General features: G+C 49.5%; 1 protein-coding gene across 5 annotated transcripts in view; it reads right to left on the bottom strand.

Moving 5' to 3' along the window:
• The window catches only part of rerea (arginine-glutamic acid dipeptide (RE) repeats a), a 120,956-nt gene that overhangs the window by 58,576 nt on the left and 50,285 nt on the right, over positions 1-12,095 (bottom strand). For all 5 annotated transcript variants that reach the window (XM_030118716.1, XM_030118715.1, XM_030118718.1 and 2 more), the window contains one exon: positions 8,501-9,011. In XM_030118716.1, the coding sequence (XP_029974576.1) occupies positions 8,501-8,867 (367 nt within the window). In that variant the 5' untranslated portion in view covers positions 8,868-9,011. The remainder of the gene's footprint in view (positions 1-8,500; positions 9,012-12,095) is intronic.

Here is a 12,095-nt window from a genome sequence, read left to right as displayed (position 1 = left end):
GGCTTTAACCTCATCCCACTCTGGAGCCATCACGGCAACGTGCTGCTACAAATGACGACGACACGTCGCGGCTGCGTGTCTCGTTAGCCTGAAATCCACTTTCTGTCCTCTCTCTTTCTCTCTCTCTCCAAATGCTGCTTAATTACATAACCCTGACAAGCATCAAAAGCCGTCGCCGGGCAGTGTGTGTGTGTGAGGAGGTGGCCCTGGCCGGCTGTGTTGTTAAATTGAATGTGACTGGTGGTATGGCCAGGTCGTGAACTCTCATCTCCTTAACAAAAACATTCACGCTGCAGAGGACAAAAAACACAGAGAAGAAAAGAAGGAAGGGGGGAGGAGGAGGGGGGGGGGGGGGAGGAGGAGGAGGACGTGGCTAATGGTTACCGCTAAGCCCGGCACGGCGCTTTCCAGAAACAGCCAGGTGTCAGAATTATTAAAGAAAGGGGAGATTTGAATTCACAAAAGTCAAATTAGCATAATAGTCACCTCTGCCTCTGAGCCGAAACACAAAGGCGAAGGTGCGATCAAACTGAGCCAGAAAAAAATAATGTTTATTTTGGTTCATAGAATATCCTGTAAAACAGAAGCTCCGACTTGCTCAACAGGCAGAGCAATCAAACGCCATTGACCTAATTGATCGAAAGGAGAAGAAGAAGAAGGAAAAAAAAAAAAAGATCACTCACGGAATGACCTTCTATTGAGACGGAAGCAGAATAACAAGCATCGTGTGTGTGTGTGTGTGTCTGTGTGAGTGTGTGTGTGTGTGTGCGCTGCTGCGGGGCGGCTGGCGCTACCACCGCCACGCACACACCGACGGTAAATAAGACAATATGGTACGGTTCTATTAGCCCGGATTCACACCGACAACAACACTGTCTCCACGCTGAGCAGCCGGGTGAACACACACACACACACACACACGTGCACACACACACAAAAGACGAGTGGGGAGGGGGGCTACCTTTTTATTCCTGATGACTGACACTGGCCATCATCTGTTATTTATTTGTTTGTGTCAACAGAGCTATCGATCTGGCTGAGCTTTATCTTACCGCTTCAGGGAGGGGGGGGGGGAGAAAAGAGAGAGAGGTGGCAAAGATATTAAATGGCTCTGACACCCGAGATACCATTTGTAGAGGGACTTGTGTGTACAAGTGCGCCTCTGACATCATGGGCTTTGTTTTTTTTTTTTAAGGCTGAGTGTGTGTGAGAGAGACAGAGAGTGTGTTTTTATGTGTAACCCCAGGGTGGGCTTGTTATCTGCTGTGGGCTGAATGAGCTGTTCTGGGGAAGAGGTGGGGGGGGGGGGGGGGGGGGGGTATTGTCCTGGCTGGGTCTGAGTGACGCATTATATCTCTCTCTCTCTCTCTCCCCTCCCCCCCTCCTCCCTCCTCTACACCGTCCCTGGAAGTCATTTACAAGATAACATGAATGAAAATATCCATCAGAGCTATTGTGTGATCTGTGTGAGTGTGTGTGTGTGTGTGTGTGTGTGTGTGTGTGTGTGTGTGTGAGAGAGAGAGAGGGGGGGGGCTGCAGAGAACAAAAGACACTAAACTGAATGAGATGACATGTTTTCGGAGGAGTCAAATGGGGGGAATTAGGGTTCAGTGTCCCCCCTCACCTCGGCGGAGGCCTGATCTGTGGGTTTCCACCTCTGAGCACATCGACTGGCGTTTGGAACAGACAGGCAGAGCGAGGGGTGGAGAGTGTGTGTAGGAGAGGGAGAGAGGGGGGAAAGGGGGGGGGGCAGGGATCTAGTTTAATCATTCACAGACAGCCAGCGAGTCTATTCTTCGAACGTCAAAAGCACATTTGGAATTCATCCTGGGCACTAAAAGTCTACTACCTCAAGGGCATTTCTGTGAAAGCGACTAGAACACGAATCTCAATGAATGTGAAAGTTAAATCCAAGTTAACACTTCAGACTCGGCTATGTGAACGGCGAAGGGGGCAGCGAGGGGTAAGTGTGTGTGTGTGTGTGTGTGTGTGTGTGTGTGTGTGTGTGTGTGTGTGTGTGCGTGTGTGTTGGGGGGTCTGCATGGCTTGTTAAACATTCCTGCCATTTTGTGCATTTGGAAGTGGGTCTCCTCACTGTGGTGAAGGAGTGGAAAGGGGCGGGACCGGGGGGGGTTTAAGGGTGGTGAGGGTTCATGTGGGGGGATGGGCAGGTTGTATTATTTTTTTTTTTTTTAAGACTGAAGTGTGTGTGTGTGTTGGCTGGATGGATGGCTCAGTGTGTGCTCCTCTCATATCTTCTCCTGACTCAGGTTCTTGCACCCCCCCCGCCCCCCCGCCCCCAGACAGAGTGCGGGAGTTCAATATTTCGACGAGAGGGAGATAATCATGAAGCTACTGAGAGCAGCTCCTCGGGCCGAGCACTCCACTGAAACCTGATACCCGCCGGTCATTGTTTCTCCCATTACACTGTCGCTGCCGAGCGCCGGCAAGCGAGGATTCGATGCCGTCACCTCGTGACACACAAACACACACACACACGCACAAACACACTCTTCTTCTTTTTTTTTTTTTTTCTTCAGCTGCAGTTCATTGTTCAGCCAGCCATTCTCTTATGGCTGCCAAGCATGTCTAATCTAAAACACACCTCACCTCAGCAAAAGAGCCATGTCCTACACTCTCTCTATCTAGCAAATAAAACGCTCTTTAATTTGCTGCAGCATTCCAGCGCGGAGGAGGAGGAGGAGGAGGAGGAGTTCTCCCATCATATCAGATTGGCTTTCTTTCACCCGCCAGTAACAATGGGGAAAGTCACATTGTGCACGCCGTGGTGTCTGCCAGTGTTTGGTAAACAGCGAAGGAGCTGCATGTTTTCGGGATGCAGGCTGGGTAATAGAAAGAGGAGCGTTTGGCGAAGCTGCGCTTTGAAGGTGGGATGAGTTAACCATGAAGCAGGGCGCGCCTGCATTGTTTAAAGTGGTGCAGAGCACACACACACACACACACACATACACACACACGCTCACACAAAGCTACACTACTCTGGAATCCAGTCATCCTAAAAATAAAGGCCTTGTTTACAAGCATCAAGTAGAAAAAAATGCAGTTTTTGCATTTTAGTTTCAGAAAAACTTTGCCTTTACGCAGCAAACGTTTTGAAAATGGAAGCGCTGAGAGTGATGCAGTTTGCCCAAAACGCAAAGAAACATTTACATGCCGACTCGAAAGCGCTGGTCAGACGGGGCCTTGAGTGGCAGCAGGTCTTGTGGAGGCCTGCGGGGCAGGACACCCGCTCGCTGCCCGTCACTTCCTGCTGGGGGTGGCGCTGACCGTCGGGCCGGCCCTGAAGCCACACTGTCACTTGATTCTTCCCCAGTTTTTTCCTTCCTCTCTCCTCTTCCTCCAGCCCAACAAGTCTCCATTCTTCTCCGAGCAGGAAAAGCAGTGGGAAATACCTGGCAAGCGATACCATCAGCTCTCCACAATAGGGCAGGCCTACAGCTGACTGAGCTCCTCGGGGAGAACAGAGGCTCTTTGACAACTCCCCCCCACCCCCTTCCTGCCCCTCTACCCCTCTCGGCCAGCCCACGCTTTCTCATTTAGCGGTCGGCAGGTGGTTGGATTTCACTAAAAAGCCCTTTTCCCAGTGTCTCCAGCGAGGGGAGAGACGGGAGAGCAGAGGGGGCTTTTTAAAAATAGATCTGTTCAGTTAGCGACAGTCTACAGATTCACGCCGCCACGTTCTGAGAGGAGATCACTCCAAAGACTCCTTCCTGCTGTTAGCCTGACTGGGACCACGAAAGTTAAGAGAGTGAAGGATGGGCGACACTAATGTGTCTTTTGTTTTGGCTGCTCTTGAATAGCTTCAACATTTACTGAATCACTATAAACTGCAACAAGAAAATGAAGGCACGGTGATGACCTTACAAAGGAAGCCAATCCTGAATCAGAGGTACTTAATACTTAACACTGATAAGCATGACATGTCCAGCATTCCAAATATTCATTCAGGAGCCACATAAAGTCCAATTTCATTTTAAGTGGGCCGTAACAGTAAGCTAGTGCCATCGTAACCATTAAATCTAAACTTTAAATTTTTTCCTTTGTTGTGGCACCAAGTATATGTGATGAAAATTTCTCTATCTTTACAAAAGATAAACAATTGCTATGAAAAATTAATCTCAACATAAAGCCAATTTTAATGAAACCTTTTGGTGCAAAATACAGTGAAATGTCTATAAACCGCCTCCTATAGCGTTACATTACGCATGTTTTTACAAACTCACCCTGACGCCAACGAGGTAGCAACCTGATAAACATCATGTGGTCCATGTGAATACTCCCTATATAATATTTTGCAGTTAATTTCAGGCCTAATTTGAATTAATCATCAAACTATCTTCAACATTCTTGGTCTTCAGTGTCACAACATCGATGTTAATTGTAATCAAGCACAATTTTAGCAATATAACAAAAGACGATGTATTTTTAGAAGGTTGGGGACCCTTTTCTGTCATACATTCAGATTTGAGAGAAAACTGTGAATGCTCCATGAGTCTAAACATACCCTGGTTTTGTCTTGATTTAACTAGTTTTTTTGAAAGATTCTATTTTTTTGGAATTCATCATCATTTTAATGATTGAAAAAAAAAAAAAATCACTGGACTTCAAAATTCCACCCTGCTACATCTGTCCAACACACAGAGTTGTTTAACATTTTTTCTCTTATACAAATACAATGTCAACATTAATAAGAATGTACTGCGTCACGAAAATGTGACTAAAATGTGTGAGCAGTGAGCACGCAGAACATGACAGGTTTGTGCAGCTGCCAAACAGTCGGTCCAAACTTTGGATGAAGGGGGAGGTCTGGTTATCCACTTGTGTGTGTGTGTGTGTGTGTGTGTGTGTGTGTGTGTGTGTGTGTGTCAGATACAGTGTCGCTGCACGGCTCGCTGTGTATGCAGATGACACATACAGTGACACACACAAACACCCTCCCCCAGGGTTCTGTGGCGGCTGCAGCAAGAAGCGCCAGCTGTCTACATCAACAACTCCCTCAACGCTCATACACACACACTCACACACACACGCTGGGTTTTTGTTTTGTTTTTTTTTTTGTTTTTTTTTTTAAGTCTAGCCTCCAATCTTTTTGTGCTTCACTCTGCCCTCACTACAGCGGATCCACGGCGTTCCGAGACGGCGTTGCTGAAATGAATGGATCCTCGGCGGCGGCGATGCGGTGGCAGGTGGTTTCCATTAGCACGCTCCATTTTAAAGCTCGGCGGACGGAGGGAGGGGAGCGAGCTGCAGAGTCCTGCTGCAGAGGAGCTCACTGTGATGGTGTGTGACTGTCAGAGATAGGAAGCGTGTCCATGACTGTTAAGAGTGTGTCTAGTGTATATATACGTGTGTGTGTGTGTGTGTGTGTGTGTGTGTGTGTGTGTGTGTGTGTTACAGTCCTTGACTGCTGGTTTCGTGTGGGTTCTGGTGGGTTTTTGTGTCTCCATGCTTCTAGGTGTCTGCTATTGATCCCCCATGGCAGTGTGTATAATCTCTGGAGAGAGGATCTATAATCTAGGCTGGGGGAGGCGGGGGAGTGCGAAGAACGGGCTCTGGAGGTGTCTGGCCGGGCCCGGGGAATTGGGGGAGAGCTCAGCCCACAGGGCACAGATCGATTCGGCATGTCTGCTCGCCCTTTGCATTGGACCGTTCACCCCATCAGCCGACCATACAAATGGACCAGGACACACTCCCCTGGCCAACAGTGAACACACACACACACACACACACACACACACACACACACAGACACACACAGACACACACAGACACACACAGACACGCTCCATCCAGCCCTCTTTAAACAGCAGCGAAGCCAGAGCTAGCTGCAGGCACACCTAGTGGCCGGCTGCACTTCCCCGTCTACCCTTCCCCATCAAATCGATGTGCGCTAAGCCGCCTGAACGCATCTTCGAGGGATAGAAAGGCTAAGCAGAGAGATTGGAAGGTAGCTAAAGACAGAGTGGAGATGCTTTCAATACTGGCTTACCTGATATTTCTTATGTGGGGACACGGGGAACGAGCGTTTCTAAAGCTCGCTGTGACAAAAAGCAATCAGAGCGGCATTGTGGCCGACGGTCTCCTCCGACTACCGCCCCGCTCTCCGTCACAATCTGGCTCTCCTCATGTCTGGGGCGGCACAAATCCCCTCTCTGAGGGTGGTCAGTTTTACATATTGTGTGTCACTAGACGGCTATAAAGGGATTTAACATTTAGTAAAGCATAATCCATCGCAGGCTTTGTGCCTGCCTAAGCTGCACACATCAAATCTGATTGCAAGAAGGCTGCTCCCGATGACCACGCAGGAGAAGGAACACACACACACACACTCACACACACAAACACACACAGACAAGGAGCTTATTACTTGCACAATAAGCAAAGGAGACAGCAGGAAGTCAGTTGCTGAGGAGGAGGATCCTCCATGCTGACAATAGGAGGTAAATTACTAAAGAGCGTGCAGATGCCGCGGCCGCCACAACGCAGCCGCCGCTCATTCCTAATCTGAGCCCATCCGACCATCCGGACCCACTCTGCTCAGTGGAGGCAGCCTGTGACATTCAGGCCACTCCAGACCTGTCAAACTAATTGAAAGCGAAGACAGGAAACATAAATATTCCCCCGTCGCCCAGACACCGGCTGCGCCGTTCGCCCGGATGTGGAAATATAAATATTCGGCAGGGCTAATCCGCCGAGACGGTCGACTTTGTTTATGTGCCTTTTGAATGTTTCATCGATGTAACTGACTGCTTCCAGCTTCTGAGCCCCGCTCGGCCCTCGCCCGGCGCGGCACCGGCGCTCGCTCTCTCTATTAAACATGAAATGCCAAGTTAAAAAAGGCCTCGATGGAGTCCGCCGCAGAGTGTTAGCGACGAAAATAGAGAGAGCAGCAGCGCCGGGGCTCAGGTCCAGCGGCTCTGCTGAGGATCTCCGCTGACATCTGATAGTGTGAAGCGACTCGTCCGGTCGTTTCACGCCACCTCCTCAAAGCGCATCTATTTAGTGCTTTGAAATAAAACGGGAGCCCTGTGTGTGGATAAATATGTGTAGCGAGCCCGAACACAGTGTGTATAATTTCCAACCTCTTCCCATTAAATACCCCAGCAATGTGGGCCACCCTCCCTCCGCTACTTGACCTTTCGCTAGCTCCTAGATAAATGAAAAGACATGGCGGCGATGATTTAGTGGCGAGGGCGGGCAGCAGAGAGCAGCGGGAGAGCGGGAGAGAGAGAGAGAGAAAGAGAGAGAGAGTAGACGACACACACACGGCTCGCTGGCCTGGCTTCCTTCCGCCAGCGAGTGTTGACATTCCTTCCTCTAATACAAGCAATTTATAAACAGTAGGTGAAAGAGAGGCCATGTTTACAGCGGCGGAAAAGGTTGGTCCTCTTTTTCTCCTCATTCGTCTGACATAATCAAGACAATGTGCCGCGGCTCGGAAAGCTCTCCAGGAAACCCGAGTGCCTGGCGGCCCCCGGAGGAGGCGGCATATTTTCAGACAGTCAGATGGTGTCGGGATGAAATCATTATTGTGGCTGTTGTCACTATCACATCATCTCGTCAAGTACCACTTTACGTTATTGACTTAGCTCAAGACAAAGCTCAGAGTGGGTCAACTTGGAATTGATCGGGAGATGTATCGGCCTGGAGCCTCAGGGAGCACTTCTGCTACTTTGGAAGACCTGCGATACTCCAGCGGCTTACTGAGATTTTTTTTTTCTCCCTTTTTCTTCACCAGCACACAAATCAATCACTGATCAGCAAAATCTAGGAATCTGAAATTTAGGAAAAGTCGATCCATCAATCCATGTTCTATCCTGTTCAGGGTTGCTGGAGCCGCTATCAAAGCAACGGGTGAAGGCAGGGAAAAATACATTTCAATAAAAGAAGGCTGCATGTTTCAGAGCCCATGTACACGACAACGCTTTGAGTGTTAACACGGAAACGGCAGAAACAACATAGTAATGGGTGCCGTTTGCTTTAGTAATGGAAGCACACACACACACGTGTGTACGCACAGAACAATCCGCTGTAAACATTAACAATGGGCGAACACGGACACTCGCATAGACGGTGACTCTCAACTCTAAAGGGACTCATGACACTGGAGGCCGCCATTGTTACTACTGTGCACCTACTGAGCATGTGCAGAACAACTGTTTAATAAAGGCTACGGGGTCCCAGACCAGTAAGCAGCGTTTCCCCTTCGAACAAAGAGACAGAAAGTTGAAATTTTCAAAGTAGCATTTTCGTCATGTAAACTGACACCCAAAATGGAAAAAAACAGCAGATTTTGGCAGTATGCTCAGCGGGTGGAGCTACACCCTTCTAACCATCGTCCAATCTTTATTCATAACCTTCTCTCCTCTTCAGCGATCTCTGTGACCACAAGAGGAACCTTTTCCTTTGATAAATGCTAACATCAGTATCAGCGTTCTATGGAATTACATAATGCCAACGCAAAAAGACGAGGACTCACCTCCGGGTCTGTAAACAACATCATCTTCTGTGATGAACGACGTGATTTCTCCGTTCTCCGTCCGCTCGTAGCGGGACTTCTTCTTGGGCATCTTCTTCTTGCCCTTCTTGCCGGCTTCTTCGGCCGTGCCGCTGCCTCCGCCGGTGCTACCATTGTCGTTGTCCTCGTCCTCGCTGTGCTCGCTCTCTGCATAGTTCTTGGCCCCGCCCTCGAGCGTGCAACTGCGCCGGGGCCTGGAGCTCTCGCTCTCCCGGTCCCCCCGGTCCCCGTCCTGCCGGCGGGACTTACCGGCCTCTCGTTTGTCCCGGTCCCTGTCTCTGTCCCTGTCCCGCTCTTTCTCCCGTTCCTTCTCTTTGTCGGCCGTCATGATCCGCCACGTGCCTTCCTCAGTCCTCTCACGGCTGGGCCTCCGTGAAAGGTAGACTGTGAGCCTGGGCTTCAGTCTTCTGAATTTACCAGTCAAATCCAGGGAAAATTTGGCCACACCAACAACCCCAGTGTTTCAGAAAAGCTGTGAAAAGAAAAAAAACAGAAAAAGAAAACAATTAGCAGAAGCCTGTGGATAAGTCTTTTTCCTTTACTACAGAGACACTACATTTCCTAAACAACAAGCCTTGTTTTCTTTTTTTCTTTTTTTTTCCACTGCAGTGCGAGATAAGTTCCTGGGGAAGAGGCAGCTGTGCTCACTCTTCTCAACATCACAGTAATTGTTGGCACTCCCCTCCACAAGCGAGTATCCTCTGGAGACCACTGAGCAGCTTTATCAAAGAACTGAGCACTCCAGCTTCCTGTTGAAACATATTTCCATTCTTTCAGAGAGGTGCTGAAACAGAGTTATTAAAGGCTAAAGCAGAAAAACCGACGGCTACATGTGCAGCGTTTGTAACGCGAGAGGCTCAAGAAAAACAGTCATGACTGAATAAAGCAGCGCTGTATTAAAGATGGGGATCGCTGCCAATGCAGATCCCGAGACGGTGTGAGCAGGGTTTTTTTACATTGTTTTTCAGCTGTTTGGCGGTTTGTAAGGCCACGGGAAAGATGGAGCATGGAGCTCAATGACAGAGTTAACAGACTCGCTTCTCTGCAGACCATTTAAGATGACACCAAGTTCAATTCTGCTCATCTAAGAGTGTGTTTGTGTGTGTGTGTGTGTGTGTGTGTGTGTGTGTGTGTGTGTGTGTGTGTGTGTGTGTGTGTGTGTGCGCTGTATCTCACTGGGCTGTGCCCTCGCCCAGTCCTCTGCCCTGGCTGACAGTCAGTGGTGTGTTAATGTGAAGTGACAGCTCTGGGGGGGAAGAATATAGCAGTCCAGTGGGTTAGGAGAGGGGAGAGGACAGAGCGGAGTCAGTCATTTGCTTTGCTTGGTTCACTGCCACTTTTTAGCAAGCTTCTCCCGGCTACCACCATCTCGTGAAATCCTCCAGAAACACTGGAGCGGGCAGAGCTGGAGCAGCACGCCTGCCTCTGCACTGACACTGCCTACAAAGGAGGCTACTCATTTACTAACAGCTCCCGCCGCGCTCCCCCAACCCCCCACTGCAACAAATTAGCTAGAAATAGTTATTATGGCCCCCAGAGAGATCAGGCCAGGATCAGACCAGGCAATCAGTACCGCGTTACCATGGCCGTGATAGCAGGGGCAGCGGAGGGAGAAATGAGGGAGGGACCGAGCCAGAATCAGGTGCTGTGAAACCAACTTCGGGTAAAAATTGACACAATCTGCGAGCATTTATTGACACGGCCAGCGGGAGTACGGGGGGGAAGAGAATAGCAGGCAGGCGGAAGGTAGAAAAACCACACGCGCGTTTGACAACGGCGCTGCTCAGCAGCGGGTGCTGTCATCTCGTGAGCAGACACCAACTGACAGGGCAGCTGCTCTTGTCGTCGGCTTCAACACAAACACCGGGCCTGATTAAACTGCAGCCTCGTCACAGCCCCATTAATCACCTAATGATGAGTTACCACGGCGACCGCTGGGCCGCCGGCATATACACACACACACACCGGAGCGCATTAGTGTGTGCAAGGAGACGCAAAAGGGCTCCGGAGAGTTAAAACGGGCAAGGACACACACCCAATACACACCTTAGCTTGAATGCTAAAATGGATGAAGTGTGCCCCCCCCCCCCCAATCCGACTCCCCCGGTCATGTGTCTGAACCCAGCAACACGACTGGGAGGCGCGAGCTACATGAAACCATTCATGAAGGTACCATTTGATAGCAGCGCTGTAATCCTGCGGGCTGCCAGAATCTGTGTATGAGCTAAGCACCTCTTCTCTGCTCTAATCAGGAACATAAGCCTCTTCCACTGAAACCAACCAGGTCTCTAAACTGTTGCAAATGGAGAGCCGGCCCGTTCTGCTTTCATGTCCGGGGCAGTTATAAGCCCCTATAAGTATCTTTACAATCTAGGCGCCATTAGTTTACATCTGGAGACGCTTTACGCAACTGCCTCATTACAAATTCTATATCGCCGCTCGACTTTGCTGGGGTAGGCTCCGTTCACACGGCGACGAGTGAAAACGGATTGTTTTCGTGCTTTAATCAGAACAATTTATGCGACAATGTTTTGAAGAGGATGTAGTCTCCCCGCAAGGCCACTAGTGGGTGCTGTTTGTTTTTGGAATATAATAGAAAACTCTACGCTATAAACACAGTTCATAAAAGAATATGAACTGGAGGTCGTGACAAAAGAAAGCCTCGTTTCCCCCTGTTCGAGCTGCATTTTCAGTGCCTCCGAGTAGCAGCCTAAGCTTTGCATTTAAAAACATAACTGTAAACTCCTGGCATGGATGCGCACTTGTTTAGGTTCAAATGTATGAGGACCCGGAGTGACTGATCAGCGGTCCGTTAAGTTGCCTGTGTTTAATGCGTTGCTGCCTGGTCGAGCCTTTTGCAGCAGATAATTGAAGTCGAACAAATTGAGTGAGCAAAAGAAGCAGTGAGTCAATTTGGAGTAGTGACGCCGTGGCAATGAAAAGTCATAATGCATTGATGGCCGAGAGGGAAAAGAAAGAGAAAGTGAGACGGGGGGGGGGGGGGGGGGGGGGGTGAGGGAGATGGCTCTCCACCCACTACTCGGGAAACAAAGTGCTCAGTAGAAAGCAGCGCCGGCTGCCTGGCCGATGAATAACGCTGTGAGGGGGCAGGTGAGGCTTGAAGCTATTACACATCAATCACTGGGCCAGGACCCTTTGAAAGATACCAGCTGTCTTAATGGAAAAGAGAGGGTGGGGGCAGTGGCTGGAGAGGGGTTGAGGGGGTCCCGGCTAACGGCACCTAATCCACCATTTACATTACTGCGATGGAGTCGAGGGCCGGCAGCCAGTGGGGCCCCGCTCAAATACATTTCTCTTTTCCGAGCCTGTTTAAATGAGACCTCTGGCCTGAAAAAAACCACACAGTTTGTGGCTCGATTAACACATCATCCCCCCACAATGGCCACACAGCAGGTTTCTGTTACTAAACACAGATTTTTTTTTTCTCCCCATCTTGCTCACTGTCTGCAGAACAGCCTTTTAAAAAGCCATGTTTTATTCATTCCCATCTCTCCCACATTTACCCAAATCCATGCTCATCTCTGTAGTTTTTAAT

This window comes from Salarias fasciatus, chromosome 20, assembly GCF_902148845.1.
Source record: "Salarias fasciatus chromosome 20, fSalaFa1.1, whole genome shotgun sequence".
NCBI lineage: Eukaryota > Metazoa > Chordata > Actinopteri > Blenniiformes > Blenniidae > Salarias > Salarias fasciatus.
Note: the sequence above shows the minus strand (reverse complement) of the source record. Positions and strands in the feature narration are given on the sequence as shown.